General features: G+C 40.5%; 1 protein-coding gene across 8 annotated transcripts in view; it reads left to right on the top strand.

The window, feature by feature from the left end:
* The window catches only part of MGMT (O-6-methylguanine-DNA methyltransferase), a 320994-nt gene extending 301473 nt beyond the window's left edge, over positions 1-19521 (top strand). For 7 of the 8 annotated variants that reach the window (XM_075935252.1, XM_075935251.1, XM_075935253.1 and 4 more), the window contains 2 exons: positions 1196-1335; positions 8123-10559. In XM_075935252.1, the coding sequence (XP_075791367.1) occupies positions 1196-1335; positions 8123-8572 (590 nt within the window). In that variant the 3' untranslated portion in view covers positions 8573-10559. Of the gene's footprint in view, positions 1-1195; positions 1336-8122; positions 10560-18143 lie in introns of those variants that run through there. The other variant, XM_075935258.1, reaches the window with a different exon arrangement.
* Positions 19522-24656: the final 5135 nt, after the last annotated feature.

Below are 24656 nucleotides of genomic sequence, written 5' to 3'. Positions count from 1 at the left end.
CTTTGCCCTCTGCTAATCCATGTAAATTAATGAACAACAAAGTTAATTTCTTTGATGACCCTTTTCTAGTATCACCTGGATTATGCTGATGTTTAATTTGCTTAATGTTATAATAAAGACTAAACAGATTTTTTCAATGAAGTGATTATCATTCTCTTCAGTTAAGGAGTCATTTTTATTATTTAACACACAAATAATGGTGTATGGGTTTCCTTTAAGAACAAAATCACATTTATCTAGGTTTGCATATAATATGGTTGCTGGCACTCAGTCGCAGAATAAGAAGAAAGTATTTTAATCAATTTTGTTCATTGCTGAAGGAGGAAACTAGTATTTTAATCATTTGCTTTTCATTTGTTATTAGTTTGTTACTGTCGGTAGAAATGTTTTGTTGTTTTCATCACAGCTTCTGCAAGTACCTTGGAAGAACAATAGATGTTAAACCAAACTAAATCCTAAACTAGCTATAAGTTTTCTTTATGTAAAACAATTCTTGGTTGCAAAGTTAAAACCATACAGTGGGGGAAATGTTCTACTCCATTCATTTGTGCAGTATTGCAACATGTTGAAAACTAAAAGCAATTTGATAATTGTAAATTAAAACTAAAATAATGGAAGTTTCTTTATTTGTCATGCCCTTATCATTAAGGATGCACTGTACATTGAAGGTCACAGCCAGTCCTTACATTTTATAATGTCTAGAATTCAGAACAGTAGCTTGGGGGTCTCTACTATAAAATGCAGTCAGCCAGGATAATACCAAGTCCACTGGCTCTAGGGCTTCTTTCCCAGTGTGTCCCAGCTGAAGTTTGAAATTAACTAGAGATACAAGAGCTTTGTAAAATAGGTAGAGCCAGTTATTTCTTCCCTCTTTAATTTGACTCTGTGCTAATTTATATTCTGCCAGTTTAATGGAAAACCATATTGTATGAGTTAACAGGATAATTGTACTTGAAACAAATTAAAAATATAGAAAAATCAAAGCCTTAAATCCCTTTTTATAGTGATCAATTACTTGAAGCACTCTAATAATCATGTATTTAAATATAGGACACAATAACAGGACTGAGTATTTGGGCTGTGTTAAATTAAAATAGAAAAGTTGCTGTTCATTCCATAGTTGGTGTAAGAGTTCTTAATGATTTTTATCTTGGCTATTTAAGCCATCCTTGTGTATTGCTGCTGCTTTTTTCAGATTCATTCACCAGACAAGTGTTATGGACCCTGTTGAGAGATGTGAAATTTGGAGAGGCAGTTTCTTACAAGCAATTAGCAGACCTGGCAGGCAACAGCAACGCAGCAAGAGCAGTGGGAGGAGCAATGAGAAGCAATCCTGTAAGTTCATGTCAACTCTCAAATAAAGTTGATGGAAGATGGTGGGTTTAAACAGAAAGCTTTGTGGGCTAAATGTCATTAGATTAAATTTATCTGCTATGAAAACTACTGTACCATGAGTAATAAGGTCAGTAAGTGTTTTTAATCAGCATTAATGCATAAACCAGTTTAATATGATTTATTCCCCACCAGTTATGTTGTTAGTAGGTTTGAAAAGAAGCGTTTGACTTGTTTTAATTTAATTCATCAACCTATACAATTTTTGTTATTCTTTAAACATTTTATATGCTTGGGAATGGAGAATCCTTTGCCACTTAACAGTGACACTTTCTCCAAGAATGCAAATGACTTTAACTAAGTTATGAACTAGTACATCCCATTGGGCCTGAAAATAGTTCTGGCAATGTGAGAGGAGTGAATAGATTCTTCATTCATAAAGGCACAAATATGACTCAGATTCCCAGCATCATGGGTTCTGGGCTTTCTGGAATGGCCAATTCTCTCTTCACTTCGGAGGCTGGACCAGAACCTCAGCTGGTGTAAATGGATTAGCTCCATTAAATTCAGCAGAATTATGAACCTCTGATTTTGTAAAGCCATTGGTGAGCCCTCTGAAAGTTGCCTCCAATACTTTCAGCATACCATGATGACTCAAGCTTTGTCTGGGATCCACTATTGTGGATATACTAAACTTAAGGTTATGTTGATCCTGCAACATGGTAGGTAATTAAAAATCAGCATATGGAGGATGAAAAACGAAGAAGGAGTTTGACTTCTCAGCCACACTGAGTTTTGGGTTTGGGGATATTTGCCCTTTCCCTAAGATCAGACTACCTTGTGGAATGATTGGATATGTTACTTATCTCAGTGTGCATAGGTGGTGGGTGAAATTGCAGCTTCAGGACACAAGCTCCCCAACCTATGACTCCATCCATACTCTACTCCTGCCCCACCCAGACTCTGCCCCCACTCTGCCCAGGCTCCACCTCTGCCCATTGTCTCCATCTTCTCTTCTCTCCTTGTTTCTGTTCACCCCTTCTGGCCAAATCCTTGAACCCAAATGTGACAAATAACATTTTAAAAAACACTCTTCTGAAATTTCTTTCTAAAGAAAATGGGAGCATGTTTTCAACTGCATGCCAGATCATGAAGACTGGATATACAGAAGATACCTAATTAAAAGCTCTAAATTTGGGAATAAAAAATGTCAGTCACAGGTTTTTTGATATACCCTGAAGTTTGTCAGAGATTTATTTGCAAAACTTTTGTAGTTAGGGCAAGTCAGTTGTCCTGCTGAATACAACATTAAATATTATGGAATACATAAATGTAGCCCTTCTCTGTTTTACATTTTCTTCATCAGTACTTCTAAGCTGATTTTATATTTTAAGTTTACACTTAAGCCTTCATAAGGTAAGCATTCTAGATTACTATATATTTAAACTCACTGAAACAAAGACATTATTTTAAATTAAGTCAGAGCAACTCAGTGTGTTCATAACAAAGTTGATTGCATTTAGAAAAAGGGAGCACTAATTTATTTTGTATATGATTTTCATAAAAAGACACGTTTATGAAATTTCACAATATGTTTGTTAAAAATAAGTTTACAAAGATTTTAGGCATAACAGAGGCTTTTATATCTTAAATGAGGCACTGATTTTGGTGGGTTCTCTTAAAACTAGTTTATCAATTATTCATAGGTAAAAGGAAAATTTATTTGTCCAACTATCTGGAAGAAAAGGCATGTTGTCTCTTTAAGGGTTCTCTTTAATAAGGGGGTGGGGAGTGAAAGGAGAGGAGGGATTGTTAGAAAGGACGGGAAGTCTTTGGAAGCAAGTTTTTATACTACAGTAAAATGTGTGTTTTAGGTAAAGGTGGTCTTTTGAAGAATTTATTTTAAAAACTATATGTCTGACAATCCAAGCATTTAAGGCTAAAACTGAATACTCAGATTGTGCATCTAAATATTTATGCAAGTTTTTAGAGATGTGATTTTATATTCTTCAGCAACTAACTAATGAAAATTTTAAACTAATGCACAACTGTTTTTGCCAGTAAATTCAGGGTGGGTACATGCCTGTTAAATGGTTTCATTAACACTTAACAGCTTTTTCACAGGTTCAGTGTTATGCTAATAGGTCTAGCAAAGGAGAAGGCTTTTCACTTTAAAGTTCACAGATCCACATTGGGGAAGAATCATCAGTCTGCAAGTTGTAACAGCCTGCTGTGGGAGCCTTCAGGAACAGTCAGAATAGGGATAGAATGAGGGGATGGTTGGGCACTAAGACCCAGGAAGGCATTGCCTTCCCTTGCCTCGAAGCGCATATCTACACTAGGAAATTGTTTCAAAATAAGTAAAATCAAAATAATAACTGCAGATTTAACATAATCGAAATAGCAGGTCCCCACTATAGGGAGCATCGAAATAGCTCAGAATTATTTTGAAATAGCATGTCCACACTGATTGGAGCCTGCCTTGGACTTAGAGTCCCCGGAAGCACTCCAGGAAGGGCACTAGGAGGGCAGATACTTCCTGTGGCTGCTTGGTCAGGCAAGCTGTGATGCGTGCTTTCAGGGTTTCCTCTCTATGGCTACATCTCACACACCACTCCCCATTGCCTCCCGCATTGCTGGACACAAAGTGGACGCAGTGAGCTCTGGTTGCCCTTGCCGATGCCACAGCACTCACAACATGGAGCAGGAGCTGCTGCAAAATAGTGCCATGCTCATGGGCCTTTGGCTGTTCCTCATTGCGCAGTCCTTCCACAGTGCCTGCATGCTGCTCCATCAGGTAAAGGACCAGCCTAAACCTCAGGCCTTCATCACCCAGGTCCCGGTGCTGCAAATGCCTGTCACTCCCCTGGACACCACTGCTTCGGGTGGTAGGAGATCAGTTTGGACTGGTGGGACCACATCATCCTGCAGCTATAGGATGGGCAGCAGTCGTTCCAGAACTTCTGCATGCCTAAGGCCACCTCCCTGGAGCTCTGTTAGTGGCTCACCCCTGCCCTCACGTGACAGGACACCCAACTGAGACTTGCCATCCCTGAGCAGAAGTGTGCCACGATTGCACTCTGGAAGCATGCCACACCAGACAGCTACCACTCCCATCAGGAACCAGTTCAGTGTGGGGAAATCCACAGTTGGGGTCATGCGTTTGCAAGTAGGCAAAGCCATCAACCACGAGCTGCTATGGAGATTCGTCACTCTGGGAAACATTAACACCATTGTGGACAGCTTTGCCGCCATGGGCTTCCCCAACTGTGTGGGGTGGGGTCATAAACAGCACACACATCCCCATCCTGCCTCCCCCCCCCCCCCCCCCCGCCATTCCTCAGATTATATAAACAGAAAGGGGTACTTCTGCAGGCGCTTGTGGCTCACAAAGGACACTTCACCCACATCAACGTCAGCTGGGCAGGGAAGGCTTATGGAGCCCTCATCTTCCGGAACTCCAGTCTATTCCAAAAGATGCATGCAGGCACCTTTTTCCCCAACCACACCATCAGAGTCAGGGATGTGGACATGCCCACCTGAATCCTGGGCCTATCCCTTGATCCCCAAACTCATGAAGCACTACATGGGCAGCCTGGACCCCACTGAGCAGCATTTCAATGCTAGGCTGAACAGGTGCTGCATGGTGGTGGAGTGTGCATTCAGCTGCTTAAAGGGGAGTTTCAGAAGTCTCCTCACCTGTCTGGACCTCAGTGAGTGCAACATCCCCTTTGTGGTGGCCGCAATATGCTCTACAACCTATGTGAGAGCAAGAGAGAGACTTTCTTGCCAGAGTGGGGGAAAGAGGCTGAGCGGCTGGCCAGAGCAAATGAGCAGCTGGACACCAGTGTCATTCGGAGAATATATCAAAAAGGCTGTACTCATCAGGGAGACCTTAAGGGAGAGTTCCGTAAGAGGTCAGCTTTGAGACCTCCCCTCCCATGCTTCTCGACAGATGGCCTCTGTATTCCCCCTGTGTGCCTTTTCTCCCTCACGCCTCCTTTCCCCTGCCTCCTTTTCCACCTTCACCCTCCCCTGCAGAGCAAATAAAAAAGCCTTCGTTTGTGAAAAAACAAGACTGTTTATTGTGGGGATATACAAGAGGGGAGGGACTGAAGAAAGAACCTGGACTTGGGGAGGGAGATTCAGGAAGGGGGCTGGGACTGGCACCTGCCTCAGGTTGTTTGGGAGGCTTTGGCTGCCTGAGAGGTCCCACCACCCCATATTCTGGGGCCCCAGTGGTCCCTGGAGGGGTGTGGTGGGATAGGAAGGAGATGGCTGGTGGCCTGTTCCATGCATAAGGCCATGCGCTCCATCACCAAGGTGAGGGAGGAGCACCTGGCGTCATGGTGGCCCGCCATCTGGTCCTAGGCAGCCCTCTGCTGCTCCTGTTCAGCAGCCCACTCCTGACGTTCCTCTTGAAGCCCCTGGACAAGGGACTGGAGGCAGGCCATCTGCTTTCTCATTAGGTCTTCCTGGGTTCTCTTCCTCCTGTGGATCCCACAGTTGGGCAGATGGCCTAGGGAGTGCAGGACATGCTAAGCTGGCCCAGCTGTGAAGAAAATTTACAAGGGCAGTCATCCAGGGAGACACTGTGTAAGAAGCTTCACCCTAATCTCTGAGCCAACACCAAAGGTCTCGGTTCAGAAGATGGTGATATGCTTCAAGCAAGGCCATATCATATGTTGCTTAGCCAGCAAGCCCTTTCCTGCAGTGGCACAGATGTCCCAGGTGAGCATTGCTATACCCATGGCCTGGGGATACACAGGCATGGGAGGATGCTGGCTAGGCATGGGGCTGAGTGCTCCAGACTGGCACTCCATATGCACCCACGTGCACAGGCTATTGTTCGACCCCCAGGCCAAGTAGGCTGAGTGAGGCGTGTGCAGCCCCTCACAGCCCACCGCCTGTCACTGCATGTAAATAGGGAAAGTTATAGAACTCACTTCAAGTTCCTCCACTGGGAACATCAGATGCCAGGGAGACATCCTGGGAGAGGGGAACTCGCTCCAGGGTGGGGAGCAGGTCCTGGCTGGTGGGCATTGCTGCCTGGCTAGCCTCCTTTTCCTCCTCCGCAACCGCGCCCTTGTGGATGCTGGAGCTGGGCATGTCCTTTGCCAGACTCGACGACGATGTGGGGGGAGATGATCGCCCCTCCTCTAAGGATGGCATCCAGCTGGTCATATTAGTGGTACATGTGCATGCTGCCCCAGAGCATCCGCTCTGCTCCCTGGCCTTGTCAGGATGAGGTCCAGGATACCCACACCAGTTCAGACAAGGAGCTCTCCTGTGTCTCTGGCCAGTGGCAATGGAGAGGGCTGCAGTAGTGCTGGCAGCTGTGGGAGGCTCTGAAGAAGCATTGAGATCTGCCATGGCACTTGAGTTGCTGCTGTGTGGCATGGGACTGGCAGAGCTGGCCTCATGGCAAAAGCCCTTCTCCTGCAGCCTGGAGTTTTAAGCTCTGCCAGAGAAGGGGAGCAATGGAGATGACAAGTGTGTCCAGAGCCGTCAGAAGTGCAGCTGAGAGAGGCTTCTGGCAACTAATTATTTCAAATTAGCAGCACCGGATCGTTCACATTTACACAAATTCGATGTAACAATTTCAAAATAAGCATTATTCCCTGAGGAAAACAGGAGTACAGATTTCAAAATAATAATCCCGTTATTTTGAAATAACAGGCTTCGTAGTGTGGACATTCTACTTATTATTTTAAAATCGGGGGGGGGGGGGGGAAGAGGTATTTTGAAAAAACTCCTTAGTACAGACTAGGACTTATACTCACTGCCCATGTCAGAATGACGTAGGTGCAGGCCATAGTCAGATCCTCGTATCATCTGTGGGAGCCACGCTTTTTGGGCTTATAGAACAACATTGATTTCATCATTCATTGTTACTCAAGTACAGTAAAAGGGATGTTATAGCCTATTCATCTTTTAACTGATGCCACAGCTACCCGCCTACAAAGACATTTTGTTTGGTTTCTATTAATAACAGTACGGCCTTCTCAGTCATTCTTGAGCATGTTTTTTCTCGTTACCAAATGCCCTCAGCAACGTGTATCTTTCCATACTTTACTATGTCTTTATTTCTCTGGAATCGTAGCTTCTGTAATCTTTGACCTTCCATGTTATTTTTATATTCGGTTTTCTCAGGCTTTTCTTTAATAGGGTACATAAGAGAGACAAAATGTGGTAGGAAAGTGAATACAAAAATTTGTATTTGCAAGTGGAGGTGACTATACATACACAAATCATAAAGTTTTGCTTTTCACAGTGCCACATACACTGTGCATATTTATCTTGATTTATAAAGGAAATCTAGCATAGCTGACCCACATACTGGGACTTGTAGTTCTAAGAACAGCATGCAGATTTGAAGGAAAAATAACAGAGATGTGTCAAAAAGACAATCCTTTCGGAATACAATAAAATTATGCATGTGTACTTGTGTATAATGTATATGGGATCTCTAATTACAGATATAGGAGATCTGCAATGAAAGTGTGCATATGGAAAAAGACAGTAGCATCATTACAGTATAATAATATTAATATTTTATATTAGCAAGTTTCTATTGTGAAATGTTGGCATGGTATTGTATTAGTATTTGCCTTTCTGTAATGCACTGCAATAATCTGCAGTATGCTAAAATGTGGTATTGTGTCAGGAACAGAAAACACTGTAGCTGCAGCATGTGATGGAAATAACTAAAATAAGATCGAACCCCATTTTTAAAAATTGCCATAGCTTTGCTGTATATTTTCAGAACTATTTTCATCCTTGCTCACAGGGGAAAAAGCAGGAATTTTCACACCTCAACCTGCTGTTACCACTACTTTGGATGCTGCTGCTCCACTGCAGCCTGAGGGCAAAGCTGGGTACATTTCTAGGCAATAGCAATTACATATCCTTTTGCACAAAACTACATTGTTATTCTTTGAGAACTGTTTCCTGTAGGTTTGCATTGTATTGCCTTGTCTTAATGTACACCATATTGTATTGGAAAGCAATCTATCATATTAAAATAAGTTGTATTGTCAAGTACAGCACAGTGTATTTACAAAATATGGTATTCTGTGTTTGTAGATTGTTTCACATGAAAGTCTCATATGCAATTATAAAATTCTTAATATGCTTTTTGTATTGCATTTTCAAACTTCACAAGCACATCATCAGACATATATTTCACTGTGCACTAGCTAACTGTTTAAAAATGATTTTTTTCAATGAGGGAGGGTAATGATGTTTTAAATCTACTATTCTGAAATATTATTAAATAATTTGGTGAAATTGCCAGTTGAGTCCTTATAAGAAATACCTGAGCTGCATTACATCTGTTACATGAATAATATACATATCTTTATTAAGATGGAAATGCCCTTTTTGAGTAGTCAATGCTCCTATATAATGTGTCAAAAATGCATAAATCAGCTGCTTTTGCAGTATTCTGAAGAGCTAAGTGTTATTATTGTGTGTCCCCTAATGTGTCCTGAGTTTAAGGATATTCATGAAAAGAATGTGCAATTTCAAAAGCCATTGTCAGTTATCAGATTTTTGTACATAATATAATGGTTTAAAATTTACTGAATACAGCATATGGTCCTTCATGTACCATCTATGCAAAATACTTACCACAATATATGATATCAGCAATTGTTTGCTAACATTATTTGGTTATTGACTGTTGGCTGGTACTAGTAACAGTATTCAGAAACCTGCATTATTTTGCAACCTGTCTGATGAATCTGTTCGTACACTGTTAAGCTACTTAAATGTCTTTCCAAATATGAGCAGAGTCACTACAATTATAAAATATGATTTCTTGAGGGTTGTCAGTTGTATTATCACTAGAAAAATAACTATATATAAAATCTACCATGACTGAAATCAAAGATAGTAATAAAAAATATATGCCTTACATTTGCTACCACATAACTAAATACTTTTCCATGAAGCATGTCTGGTTGGTGCTTAATTTCTGTAGTGTATATTGTACAAGTTTCCTTTGTAGTTAGGTTGCTTCACATAATTCATACAATGACCTTCAACTTTATGAGAAGGTGGAAAAGGTGCCGGCAGCAGCTGAGAGATGCAACATCTTTTCTTCAAATTATGCCAAGGACATGGCAGGCATGGCTCACCTTTTGGAAGAAAAACTTCAAATAGTTTACTGCAGTTTAGATTGATTGTGAGGTCTGTGGTCCTCAAAGGGAACCCATAAAGTTCAATTAAAAAATCTCATTAGAATACTATAGTAGGATCAAAAAGAAATCACAGAGGCTCATGGGAGATACGGAATGTTGGGCTGATTAGTCCAAGGCCATCATAAATGACTATTCTATGACTTAAATAAGATGTCTTCAGTGGTCTGTTAACAGAAGCAATAACTGTATAAAGTCTCTTTTTATTCTTTCTGCTTATGTTACTGTTCAGGCTAAAACCTAACTAAGTGTATAAGTTGACACTACTATCGATCTAACATAAGTCAAGAATATTGTTCAACCAAAATTTTTGAAACATTCAAGATTGAACAGAGTAATTGTGCATTTAAGAAAAGATCGTGAAGTATGGATTTAAAATGTTACAAATGCATAAAACTAGTTGTGCATTAATTCCTTAGGTGGCTGGCAATAAACTTGAACACATGCTGGTTCATATTATAGTATTTGTTTCTATCAGGGAATAGGGGAGAAAAAGCAATGGGACACGAGAAAACTGAAAGATGATTTTTTGCTAAGTGTGATTTTTGTTGTATGTTATAACTTGATATTTCAGCTGTTTCCATTATGGCCTCACTGATCTATTTTTGACAGTTTGGCAGCTTTCTGTAAGTATTCAGTCCATCAACCAGTGTACTAGGATGGTCAGTTTTCTATTGCGTCAAATTGAAAACTCTTAACAAGCAGAGCACCACAGTTGAACACCATTCTGTTTCATCCTCAGACAGAATTTGCTAAATGCAGTTTAGAGGCAATCAATACATTGTGCGGAGAGTTTTTTCCCCACCTTTTTCTAAACAAACGCATTATTGAGGAGTTAGTTTATTCACAGATTGCCATAAGCGTTAATGACCACCCGAGTCTTGTTCTGCCAGTCACCTAGATGGCTGTTGATAAAGATTTAGCATCATGTTCTAAGTGTCAGGCCTGTCAGTAGTGCTGAACCATTTGACCAGAAGAAAAAACGCACAGGGAGCTATTGATTACAGCTTCTCAGTGTCACTTGTTCACCAGGATTTAGGTATTGATGAGGCTGCGAGTGAAAACAAGCTCTTTCCCTTGTGGGCCGCTACCCAGAAGAACAAAAGCAAAGTTGGAGAAAATATTCAGCTGGTACCTGAATCAGAGGAATTCCATTATTGATTGAAGGGCCCCTTCATGTTATTTTTGTTGGAGACAAATCTATGGTTTGGAAGTTTTATAGCATTTGAGATAGGGTCTGTGTAAGTGATGGATTCATGTATTGGATGAATTAGATTTCACAGCATGAAGATTTCAATGGAGATGTAATGTTATGAACCGCTTGCTTATTGATAAAAATTGCATTACGCGTAGCTGGGGTTTTAAAGCAGAAGATTAGGATAGTGTATTCCTTGCAAAATGTCCTTAGGGCTCTAATAAATTTTAGCACGTTTAATTATTTTTGTAGTCTGAAAGTTGTCACCACAATTAAACTGAACTGAAGTGATATTCAATATTTTTAAATTACTGGGTGATTGTAATGCATTTTCTTTAATTATTTCCTGCATTGTGTAGAATGATATGTACACACATGTACATAACAAACAAATCATATGCACATCATGCATTTTGACAAACATGGCATAAATTGTCTTATTTCTACAACTGTAAATAAAATTGTATTTGTTTTTGCACCTTTGATTTCATAGCTTGCACTTTGCCTGTGCGTTTCTGCCAGAACTACTTCTGGTTTCCAGCAGTAGCAATTTTTTTAATAAAAAGAACTTGGCATCAAAACACTTTCTTACCCTATACTCCTAAATGCTTTCTCACCCTATCCCAAAAAAAGAGGGATCAGATTAAAAGCAGGAATCAAGTTATACTGGCTATAATCTGTTTTGGACTAGTGCCAATGTTCTAATACCTTGCTCCTCTCAGAGATAGGAACAGAAGGTGCATCCCACTGGAGATGTGAGACGCCCAGATTTCCTCTTATATATAAAGCATCTGGGTGAGATTTGCATGATACGTGAGCACGTTGGTGGTGGGCCATCAGGGATCCCATTTCCGCTCTATAGAATGATCTTTGCCAGCCCCAGGGTGAATTACAGCAGCCTATGGACTGCTTTAACTTGTGCCAGCTGGCTGTGGTCCCCAAAGGATCATATTCCAGCTGAGATTTGGTGACATGTCCTTTTCCACCTGAACACACATTCTACTTCAGGGGGAAGTTGGCAAAAGACTGGACTTTACACTCGCAGAGCTTTGTGCCTTTCCCCATCTCTCTGAGGGAATTCGCAGCTGGCCAGCTACAGTCTTGCTACCACCTGAGTAGCACAAAAAGAGCTGGATCAGATGAGTCATGCCTAGCCCCAGAGGTTTGCAAGGTATATGATCTTAGCATCAGAACACCCTGATTTATAAAAAAGCTAATTTAAATATCTGCATTTTTACAATTTATTATTACCATTTACAATGTCACTCCAAGACGTGTAATTAGTAACTAATGTAGATTTTATGAATGAAAAGGTATAAAAAATATTAATTTTAAAAGTAACTTAATTAAAGTGTGACATAAACAACACGTGATGGTAGTCTATACAAATGTTATTGATGCTCTTTGGAGATGACCTGCATGATTCATTTGTGGCCTTGCCACTTGTGAACAAGATCAGTCAAATTTGTATATCACCATATACTATATACGATATAGATCTAAATGTTTTTTAAAAATTAACAACATATGTAATATCCATTATCCTATTTCCTTTCTATCATCAGTATTTTTAAATCCATTTGCCTTCCATTTCTGTTCAAGGGTTTGATCCTGCAAGTGCTGAATATTAAGGGCACTCAGCACACTGCAGCTTTTGAGATGTCAGGTCATATTCTTAAGTATAGAGTACTTGAATAAGCATAGTTGGAGCCTTATAACAGAAAAACTGCAAAGTGGAATAGAAAATTAATCAGTATAGTGTTTTGCATCTGTTCATACAGATTAAGAAAGCTGTACCAGATAATTCTGAATCTACAATGTTCAGCATCTTGAAGGATGCACTTTTTAGTGCCTCATTCCTTTCACAGTTGCATCACTGCATTTGAAATACTTTCCAGTTACCAAAACAAATGTTATAAAATTAAAGATGATGTGCTGAATGTTTTATGATGTGCATTTCAAGATTTATAGGTAAATATTGTTAATTAAAAACTGCATTTATATACTCATATATTTCTCTACATTATCAGTATGTTATATATTTTTCAAGTACATTTTCTAAAACCCTTGACATTCTGTTATGACTGATGCAGAGCAAAAGGTAAAAAAACAGTTTCTCAAGTTATTTAGGGTACAAACAAAATCAATCTCAGATTGACTTGCTATTAACTAATTATAATAGCTAGCCAAAAAGCCTGTCATAAGACAGGATTTTCGGTCTCTCCTCCACCTTGGTCTTCTCTCCTGAGCCTCCAGTCTCTTGCGCCGCGCCGTATCTCTCTCTGGGTATGTCTACACTACCCTCCTAGTTCGAACTAGGAGGGTAATGTAGGCATACCGCACTTGCAAATGAAGCCCGGGATTTGCTACACGGGGCTCGAACTAGGTAGTTCGAACTAGGATTCCTATTCCGAACTACCGGTACACCTCCGAACTACCGGTACGCCACGCTGCACGGGGTTCGAACCAGCGGGGTTTTAAAAATGGCGGCTCCCCGCTTATGCAAATGAAGCCCGGGAAATTCAAATCCCGGGCTTCATTTGCAAGTGCGGTATGCCTACATTACCCTCCTAGTTCGAACTAGGAGGGTAGTGTAGACATACCCTCTCTCCTCCTACTGCCTCCCCCTCTCAGCTCTCCTCCACCTCCTGCCTCTCTTGCCTTCTGCCTCTCTCTCTGTCTCTTTCATTCTCCTCTCCCCCTCCTGCCTCTCACTCTCCCTTTCTCTTCTCCTCCTGCCTCTCCCTCCCCTCCATCTCTCCCCGCCCCCCTTTCTCTTCCCCTCCTACGGTGGCGCGCGGCTGAGTGCTGCCTGCCATGTACGTCACCACCCCACTCCCAAATGGCCCCTTGCGCTGCTGGCTTCCCTGCAGCTGCCCGGCTGAGGGGCGCAGCACTCCCGAGCGCCACAGCGGGAGGGGAAGGGGGGATGGTGACGTACATGGCCCTGCCCCCTGGCCATGTACATCACTGCCCTGCCCCCTTCCCCCTCCCTCTGTGGCGGCTCAGCTGTGTGTTGCATGCTCAGCCGGGGCGCTGCAGGGGAGGAGGGGCCAGTAGGGTTGCCAGGTGTCCGGCAGCTCAGCTTCCTGCCCCCCCTTCCTCCCGGCCACCCTCGCAGCCCCTGATCCCCACCACCTGTGCTACCCGCCTCCCTTACTCCCAGCCAGCCCCGCCCCCTCCCAGCCATTCCCCCCCCGGCCCATATCCCACAGTCAGCCCTGTTCCACCCAACCCCCTCCCCCCATGACCAGCCCTGCTTCCCGTTGGCCCCCCCATCTCCTCTGGCCAGCCCCGTTGCCCCCCATTAACTGTTTCCAGGCCCCCCCCTTCCCGGCCAGCACCGCTCCCTTCCTGGCCAGTCCCCCCCACCCCAATGAAGAGGGCAGCCATGGGGGAGGAGAAGAGGGCGGGGCACTGATGTACACGGCCAGGGGGCGGGGCCGCATACGTCACTGACCCCTCTTTCCTTCCCCCGCCGGGGCCTGGCTGAGGAGCGCAGCACTCAGTGCCACAGCGGGAGGGGAATGGAGGACGGTGAGGTATATGGCCACGCCCCCTGGCCATGTGCATCAGCACCCCCCCTCCCTTCTCCTCCCATCGGTGCCCAGCTGAGCGGTACAGTGCAATCGCCGCTCAGCTGGGCCCTGGTGGAGGAGCAAGCGGCGGCAAGCTGCCATTTGGGGTCTGCGCTCCCCACGCATGGGGAGCGCGGACCCCAAACGGCCGCTTGCCGTAGCTTGCTCCTCCACCAGGGCCCAACTGAACGGGGCAGTGCTCAGCGGAGCGCCCTGGCAGGAGGAGAAGGGGGGCGGGGTGCTGACGTACACAGCCAGGGGGTGTGGCTGTGTACGTCAGCGTTACAGACTCAGACACTGGGCTATTATTATAATAATTGTACATATTACTTTTTGTGAAGTTCTCAGATATTTTAACCAAAGAAGTATCATTTTACATATGGGAAACTGAAGCATAAAGAGTTGAAGTGAGTTGTCTGAAGTCACTGAGAAGACTAGTAGCAAAACTAGGACTAGAATTCAAGTTTCCTGAGTCCCAAGGCAGTGCTCTATACACTAGTCAACAATGTTAATTGTTAACGTAGTAGCAAAAGGAAACCTGGCAAACGTCCCATTTTCTAGAACAACTCTGTTCTCTTTATGTATTTTAGGTATTTATAATGCACCCATTGCTACAGCACTTAGATCTTACACAAAGCAGTAGGTATTGTCCTTATTCTGTCACTATTATTTTTTCCTTTTGGAAAATTGTTTTTGGCATAACCAAATATTCATAATTAAATACCTATTTTTCGTTATGCTACCATGCTGATGAATGCTCATGAGGTACTACATGCTTCTTTGAGCTTTGGAGAAACATCAACAAATTATATGGATATGTGTATCTCAGGCCCTGAAATGTGATCTTCCTTTTCTTCCATGTGGAATTGTGTTGACTTATGTTTATGTAGATGCATTGCTTTGCAGGACCAGGATCTATTTGAACTCTTTGTTTTCTACAGTATGGTCTAGATCCTGCCCTGATTTAGAAAAGCTTTGCAGTCCTTTCACTGTGCAAAGGTGCCGCAAGTGATAGACACTAGAAGATTCTCTTTCTGAATGGAGAATTCTAAGGTGACCTAAAGATACTGTAACAGATGCTGTGCCAACCAATTCCCAACCGCTGGCACCAACAATTCCAGACTGTCAGAGAGTGGTGGAGTTATGTGGCAGCAGACATAGATTGAGTTAGTTTTCAAATTGCTCTAGTTTATGGTAGGGACCAGACCAGCACATGGATGGCCCCTGGATTAACAGACCATAAAGGTAATTTAAAATTGCCTTTGTCTCCCTCTCTCCATTGTTATGCAAAGTGCTGCTCATTGGCAACTCAGGATCGGGAGAGGAGAGGAGGGTCTCTCACGTGCATGCACATTTTCTTCCAGGAGATGATCTATAAGCTGATGACTTCAATAGGATTGCGTGGGATCTGACTCAGTACAGAATCAGTCCCCTTTACTCTCTCTCTTTCCTCCTCACCAACTCTTAAACTGTTTCAAAGATACCTTCATGTATTTGTGTCATTTCTGCATAATTTATATACCTCTACTTTTAAAAAAAAGCACAGACATAGAATATATTTCTCCGTCTTCATATAGTCTTCTCTTCACTACCAAGGAGTATGCAAGGGAGAGAGTCAGCTGAAAAACCTGTTTTACCATCTTCCAAAATGCAGATTTTGGCAATAGAAGGGTATGTAATTTAAGGCCACCCAATGGGTCATTAACAAATCCACTAACAAGTTATATGGTGTTTCTGGGCCCATTTACTCTGTTGTTTAATTTGAAAAGTTGTTACCATGAGAACCAGGTTGTTTTTGTGCTGACTCTGGGATAAAGAACACCTGTTAAACTCTCTCATATCAGCTGTCAGAATTCTCGTATAAGAAGTGCATTTTTATTCAGCACTGGATAAAACAGTGACCACAAACAACTGAAGGCACATACTACAGGTATCTGCAGAAATCTCAGCAACATGACACTAATTGATTTTACACTTCTAACATGCTGTAAATTTGTGCTTCGCCTATTTGTTTCATCACATCATTTTCAATTAATGTCTTAAAGAGGAACCGGACTCCTTCGATTACATTTGTTTGAATTCTTCTATGTTTTTAAGAATGTGTTTCTAACCCATTGTCTATCACTGACCTGTCCATTTGTGTGTTTGAGTCTGTGGTGTTGAGGTGCAGGGAGTTCCGAGCAATTGCATTTTTTTCAGAGAACATGTAACATGTAATAGTTATCATGGCTTTTACCTTTGCCTCCTCTTTAAGAACCCTAACAATCTCTCCATTTCCCCTGGTTTTTAATCTGTTATCCCTACACTCAACACTGTTTATTTTTTCTGCTCGGAACTGGTTTCCTTTTCAGAACTCACCAATGTCACAGCTTAATTGCCCAGAGGGGGCAGCACTGAGTGATAAATATTCCTAGCTTGCAAGGTCTGAGTGAACTGCATCCACTGCATTCCCAGTCTGCCTCCTTTCAGTGAGCCAGCAATCAGTCCTGGACTTGGCAGCTGACGTGCCCATGTACTAATACAGCAAATGGCCACTATACAAACTCGTAACTTAATATTTGAGTCCGGGTCGCCAGTAATTTAATGGTGTATTAGTAGCCATCCTAACCCCTCTGTTCTTAGTGGACTACTCATGTCTGGTTTCTCTGCTCACTTAAGCTACGTCTAGCCTGCAGGCTTCTTGCTCAAGAAGCTTTTATTGGTAGACATCTTCCTCTAAAACTTCTTGCACAAGAGCACGTCCACACTGCAAAAGCGCACCGAAAAAGCGATGGGCTTTTGCGAAAGAGAGCATCCAGACTGCATGGACACACTCTCGAAAGTAAGCACTGATTGGTATGCACAGAATGGCCACCAGGGCACCTGTGCTTTTTCCTCTTTCTTCTTTTTGCTCAAAACCCCCCTCTTCCGCATCTACACACGCTTTTTTGCTAAAGAACTCTTTCGCAAAAAGGCTTCTTTCTCGTAGAAAGGGGATTACCAATTGCGCAAAAAAACCCTCCGTTCTTTCGATTCTCTTGCACAAAAATGTGCTTGAGAAGTGGACACTTGGTGAGTTTTTGCAGAAAAATGGCTGTTTTTCCGCAAAAAACTCTGTAGTGTAGACATAGCCTAACTGGTGAATGGTAAAAGTGATTGCTGTTGTAAACTAGGGGTTCTCAACCTTTTTTTCTTATTGAGCCTCTTCACTTCAAACATGTTATAAAAACTCCATGGTCTAGTTGTGTAACTACAACTGTGTTTCTGCATATAAAAGTCAGGGCCAGTGTAAAAGGGTTGCAAGCAAAGTAAATTATCTGGGCCACACGTCACAAAGGGCTCCGTAAAGCTAAGCTTCTCAAACCTTAACTTCAGCTCCAGGTGATGGGGCTTGGGCCCTGAATTGCAGTCCTGCACAGTGGGACTTTGGCTTTCTGCCCTGGGCCCTAGCAATTCTAATGCTGGCCATGTTCAATGGACCCCCTGAAACATCCTCACGGCCTTCCAAGGGGGCCCAGAGCCCTGGTTGAGGACCATGGTGGTAACCTATTGCGCGCTAGAGGCTGTCTTCCCACATCTACTGCTCCCATAGTCTGCTATGAGAGCCAGGGGACATGGAGAGCAGATGGCGTCCACCACAGATAAATCAGAGATGGGTGAGCAGTATGTGGAGCCTGACTCTGCCAGCCCTTGCTCCTGCACAGTGCCCTGGTCTTACTGACACCCAACCAGGGCTCTCTAAAGTGTGGTTTACATTTCTGTCCAGAGAAACACAAGAACTATAATTCATAATGATCTCAAGAAAACAGAGACAGACATTTCAGATTCCTTATTTTCGTATGCATATATATTTTGCAGGTTCCGATTATAATACCATGCCACAGAGTGATTTGTAGCAGTGGACAGACTGGCAACTATGGAGGAGGAACTCATCTGAAACAGTGGCTTTTGTCACATGAAAAGCTTCAGAAAGAAAAGTTAGCATATTGATGCAGTTCAGCCACAGCTGTTATACAGCCAAAACACATAACCAAAGATACTTGGCTTATAACAAGCTTTCAGAACACACAGTAGAATTCAGGAAAATGGTAAATATTTGAGTGACATATAAATATAATACAACATCCGAAGTGAAATGTGTGGTGGCACTACTATATTAAAAAAGCTGGATGTGTCCTAGGGGACGCAGCTTGTATGCCCTTTCTTGTTTTTACATTTTACAGCAGAATGAGTACAGCGGACTGTGCCTGTTGTGCATGTATTTTGTTCCCATCTCCAGTCCTGTTTTGTTCTATTTTTAATGTCCATTAAAGCAAGGATAAGGGAGTGGGAGGGGCATGGCAAATGTTAGGTGCAACTGCCCCTCTAAGGAAGCATCTGGCTCACAGAGGGGACAGCCGGCAGTCTGAAGCCTTTGCGTGTTTCTGAGAGCAAAATGAAATGCAAAAGCTTCAGCACACACCTCCCTGTTCCTGCCTCGCTTTGTATTTGTCCAGATTGAAAAGCTTGTACCTCTGCCAGGATTGGTGCCCAAGATTCTCCTGTTTTTCTTTGATGTTTGAACTGTTGAAATGATGTTTTACGTAAACAGTTGTTAATTAAACACATTGAGAATCATTCAAAAGGAAATGCCTATTGAATTGCCTATTCACAGCTTTTCTTTTCAAATTGTTGGAGATGTTTAAAAGATACGAATAAAAATTAGTTTATCTTTTATTGACATTGCAGTCACTAGTCAGTAAAGAAGATTCTGGAAAATTATTTTATGCCAAATAGCTTTTTTCCAAGTAAGCAATTAAGATACAGTAGCTTGCTCAAAAATTTAAAATGGTTATATTTTTGTATCAGTAATATTGTGATTTTTACTTATTGTATTTAGCTTTCAAGTGTATTATGCAACACTCTGAATACTTAGGAATAAAGCTTTTTTTTCCCCCAATATAGGTTATCTATAGAAAATGTAGGCAAAGGATATTGAAGGTAAATTTTCTGATTACTTAAAAAGGATTCCATGAAAATAAAATATTACAAACTACCAAGAGCTGAAATTTTCAGTCTGGGAATCATAAATTATAACATGGAAATACTGATTTTATAGGGGGTTTTCACATTCTCATAGGTGTCTCTTTAGAAAGCTCATTGCTAACAAAGAAATTTCTGTATTATGTTACAATGTATTACTTTGTTAATGCAGCATTATTGATATCTTACCTTTTTAATAAAGTTATGTTATGCATGTACATGTTTCTGTGGGTATGTGTGTAAATAAAATGCAGTACATGATGTATGGAGAAAATAAACTATACCCAACTGTACAATATAAGGCTGTATTTTTATCAAGGGTTTCTGGTGGCAATATAAACCAAGAAAGCAAAGCTCAAGTGGTTTGTACATGTCACCAGAACCCTGAGATAAAAATATAGCCTTATAATATGTACAGTTTGGGTGTATTTTATCTTTTATAATATGTGGATACCAACAAGCGAGCACAATGCTTTCTGCAAACTTTAAACTTTTTCAAATATTACATCACTTGCTTCTTATCTGTAGATATTTACATTTGTTTTGCCAGAAATGTGTCCTTTTGAATAGTAAATGTGAATGTCATGAGGACACTGTCATATACAGTAAGTGTAAATCATTCAACATGTAGAGGAACAGATTTTTAGCAAAACCTCAACACGGTCTCCAGTTTTGTACTTCAACTCACATACACAAATATTTGCAACTATAGTTTGTGTCCACAACCTTTTGCAGGTGCCATTTATATCATTAGGCTGTCTAAGCATTTGATTGTACTTGGGTACTTACATCATTTGGACCTGCCTGTTTTTTGAGCTCACAAGTTTATGAGGATAAAACTGAAAACCAGGAGATAGACAATGAAAAGTTTAACAATCAGAACATATTGAGAACTAAAATTTATAATTTCATACTGTAAAACAGAAGTTTATAAAAAAGAAACTATATCTGGTATGCAACTTGTTTGCCTACGTGTATATAATAATATAATTATAAAATAAGTACATTTGCTCCTGAAGCTTTATTCTGAATTTTTTTCTTTTTGTGGAATTTTTGTACTTGTTTTCAAGATAAGTAAAATTTAGGTTGAAAATTATTGCAGGGCTATAGCAACATGCTATTAGTTTCAGATATACAGGAAGAAGCTTTAGAATGATAATAGAAATTCTCTTATTATAAGCATACTGTTTTGTTGTCTAGGCAGCCTACATTTATGATCTTGCATACTGTTGTTTGTTTTTGTGTTGTAGGCCAAGCTGCATATTCTTTGTCTGCATGTTTTCCAATAGAGGGCACTAGAGCTTAGAAGAATTAAATGCATGTGTTTTACAATGTATTTAGACCCTCATTCACCACTTTTTTTCCTCTACTGTTTAAGAATGAATTTGAAAATGAACAGCGGAGTTGAAATCTCCGAGCTGCCCTATTTGCAATGCTTCAGACAGTCTGCCTCAGGAATTAGCTGTCTAGTATTATTACAGTCCTGCATTCTGCATCCCATGTATGTATTGTGAAAGGTGCTGTAGTTAGATAGTAAGATGAAGAATGGCCTTTCTTTGCCAGTGATTTCAGAGATTGCTAATGATGCCCAAACTGCAGACTGGTATGACCACTAATGAAGGGCACTATGACACAAGAACCTCTAGGGGTTCCGTTTCAAGGAGGGGAATCCACATTGCTACTTAGGTATACTGTTAGCATTCTCTCTCTCTCTCTTTTTTGTAATAGTGCTGATTTCCTTGTATGATATCTTGATTCTGTGCAGTACTCTGGCCAAATGACCCTCCATGATGAAATACTTAGAACAACACAAATGAGCTATTGAGAATTTGCACCTACTGAAACTATACATCAGGTAATTCTATTAGGACTCTTTCATACTCTTGGCAAAATCTGTGCATATGTTACATTCCATACCAGTGTTTTTGAATTATCAGAAGTGTAGCTTTAAAAATAATTTATCAGAAAAAAAAAACCCAAGGAAGACTGGGATTTGGTTTTGGCCTGCTGTTGTTGTGTCACAGCAGTACAATACCAGTTTTCTGTTTTCTGTCTCTGAGGGTTTTCTCTGCCTTGTCATAAGAGTCTTGATATATGCCCTGAAGTTTCCACTAAAGAAGGCAACAGCATGGTTCAAACTGGCATTGTTTTGTACAGGTCTGAGTACTGCTATGAGAAGCCAGTAGAAATTAACATAAAAAGCAATCACTTGGAGTAGCCTAAAGCCTATTCTGGCGAGAGGTCACAGCATAGTTTATGAAAATATAGAACTAAAGAAAAAGTATTTTTTTTTTTAAAAAAAATCCAAATAAAAAAAAGCTAGAAAAAGGAAATCTATGTTCTTTTTTACTTGGAATTGGGTTCCACTGACCTATCAAGTTTCCTCCCATTCAGCCTTGCATTGCTTTGAACTGCTGACATTGAGACACTGTGCAGCCAGGCACGACAGCTGGCTCTGCAGCATCTAATACCAACACATGCTGTTTTAGCCCATTTCCAGAGACTAAGATAATGAAAGATTCAAAAATAATATTTGTTTTGGCGGAACTACATTTATAATGAAATAGATGCCCTTGACCATGGGAGAAACTGAATTTTGCAATGGGTCATTCTTTTCCTCCTTTTTTTTTTTCTCCTTCCATAGAAAACATCATCTACAGCAAACCTAAACACAACAGAGATGTTTTAAAAGAAATATGTTGTGTTTTCTGCATTAGAAATACAATAAAATTGCATCCGCACTAGTTCTCTTTTATACCCAAATGAAAAATGCAGATTACATCCTATGTATCAGTACCAAATGATAAAGGGCCTCAGGCTTAAAGATTGTTACAGATCACTTTCATGCAAGCACAGTTTTTGAAGAAATGAGCTCATACTGTAAGCATCTTAAACAGTAAACCAATTCATTGTAGTCATAAGGACATTTTTAAATGTAAGCCCAAATTCTGTTCTCCCTGTTCATGTAAGCAGTCCCATGAGAATTAGTGAAACTTCTTGTCTTGGTCAGAAGAGCAGGATTTGGCCTATAAAGTGTATATTTAATTTTTCTTCAGTAATTGCCAGATACCAGATTATACTATGTTCACTTCCATGTTCTTTAATTCATATTGATGTTAATTTTTTAACATATTTATTTAATAACTAACTGTGGACATGTTAGATGAAGAATAATATTATTGTCAGTATGGTTCTGATTATGTTAAGCTATGGACATGCAAAAACAAAATAGCAACATCAAACTACTGTTATTTATAAATATTACCAAACATTTATCCTTTATCATATTTCACTGTGTCTTACCAAATTTAGAATTTGATAATACTGATAATTGTACTGGATGTGATGCATAATGTAAATATATTTTGCATTAAGTTGTCTATTCTGTCTTTATTTCTACATGTGAAAGATGGTATTTCTGGACATGTTTTCTTTTTTTAAAAATGCAATATAAGAGTAAAATCTATAAAAAGAGATTGCTTAAAAACTTAAAGCACACTAATCCAATGGGAGTCCTGTAAGATTTATGTGCTATCTCAAGAGTAATTGCTCAGTAACAATCTTATAGACATGTAAAAATCTTTGAAGAATTGCATTTACAGATTTAATTGTAATTCCTGTTATATTCTAACATAATTGGCATAGAATTGTATTTAAAAAGCTTCTCTTTAGTACTCTTCCCCTTGTTCAATCACTGTAGATCTCCTTTTCTGTTTAACTGTGACTTGCTTTGAAAACAATGGAAAATATTACTGACAGTACATTCAGTTGCTATTAAAGTGGGCAGGATATTTTAGTTACATTGATGTGCAAATCGGTCATACTGGCTTTATAGCTCGTCAAAAGACTGTGTGCTATTTGTGTTTCAAATAACATACATAGTGTATGAGTAATAAATATGCTTAATACAGGATGTGAAAAAGTAGGAGGATTTTTTTTTTCAATTTTCTCCCACAGATTTTTCCGGAAGGCCTGCCATAATACAAACTTCCCCCATCCCGCATTCTTAATAGTTTTAATGTTCTGTGGTTCTCTGTACTAATGACATTTTGTTCGCATTTTTCTTTTCATTGTACACTATTCGTCAGCAAGGGAGAACATTCTATGCACTGAGATATTTTAGGATTTAAAATAGTTTGCTTTTTTAAAAAAAAATCTTGATCTTGCTTGTTGGTGGGTTGTTTTTTGTTTGTTTTTTCTGTTAGGGGTTTTTTCCCCCCTATTTAGCTGGCTTTTAATTAAAATGTTGGTGTTTAAGAAGCTGATGTTAACAACAGTTTTATTCTTTATCAGTTTTGTAAGTATGAAGGTTTAAAATGAGCTCTGTACAGAGTGCTGATCCAGAACAGCCTCTGGTCTGTGTGAAGTAATGTGTAGGTGGCAGTTAAAAGCTGAAGCCAGAGACTGGAGAAACTGCAGGTACTGATGTGTCTTTAAGTGACTAAGGGAAGTAGTCCAAAGTCTTCTGGACCAAGTGGCACCAGCTGCAGACAGATGGGGAATGTCTGGGCTCCATCACCCTCAAGTCTGCTCAGACAAGGATCTATATATTAGGGTGGGTGAGTGGATAAGAAAGTAAGAAATGGTAGCTGTGTGGTAAGGTGAAAATTGACGTGAGCACAGTGTACTTGACAGTGCCTTTGATTGATGAAAGGATATTGTTAACAAGCCTTTAAAGTTTCTCATTAATGTTTTTTCATTGAAAAAAGCCACAAGAAAAAAATTCCACATGGACAGTAATTAAGATCGATCCCATACAGTATGTTTAGTTATCAATTTTTAAAAACCTCTTTAAGAACCTTATTTAGTTATTTTAAACAATGCTTTCTTTTTATTTGTTGCAGTGAGCAGGCCTTGAGTGCTATAAAACTGTGTTGTGAACTCTAAAAACTACTAATTATAAAAAATACAGAATCCCATTTAGGTATGTTTTTAAAAGCTTTCCATATGTTTTAATTTGAAATACAAGAAACCAGACAACAGTAGGCCAGATTCACTGCAGCTCTTGTCTGCTTTGAGCCATCAGAGAAGCACAAAAGAGCCAGAATGTGGCAGTGAATCTGGTCCGGTATAGGTAATATGTAATGTATGTTGCATGAACTATGACACTATCCTTCTTTGCTTTGTGAATCTATCACTGTTGTTTTGTTTTTACCTGGAACCTACAGTGAGGTAATGAAAGTAGTTGAGAGTTATATGTCTTTTTCTCAATGAGTAGACATCAATCCACTATTCTAAATTCAATGGGAGATCAATCCATGGGAGCGCTTGGTCTCGGCATGAGACTTGGCCATATCCCAGCATAGGACTCTGTGAAGGACTGGAGGCTTATTTGTGTTTTGGGATTAG

The sequence above is a fragment of the Pelodiscus sinensis genome, chromosome 8 (genome assembly GCF_052426305.1).
Source record: "Pelodiscus sinensis isolate ZL-2025 chromosome 8, ASM5242630v1, whole genome shotgun sequence".
NCBI lineage: Eukaryota > Metazoa > Chordata > Testudines > Trionychidae > Pelodiscus > Pelodiscus sinensis.
This window is presented reverse-complemented; position numbering and strand designations above follow the sequence as displayed.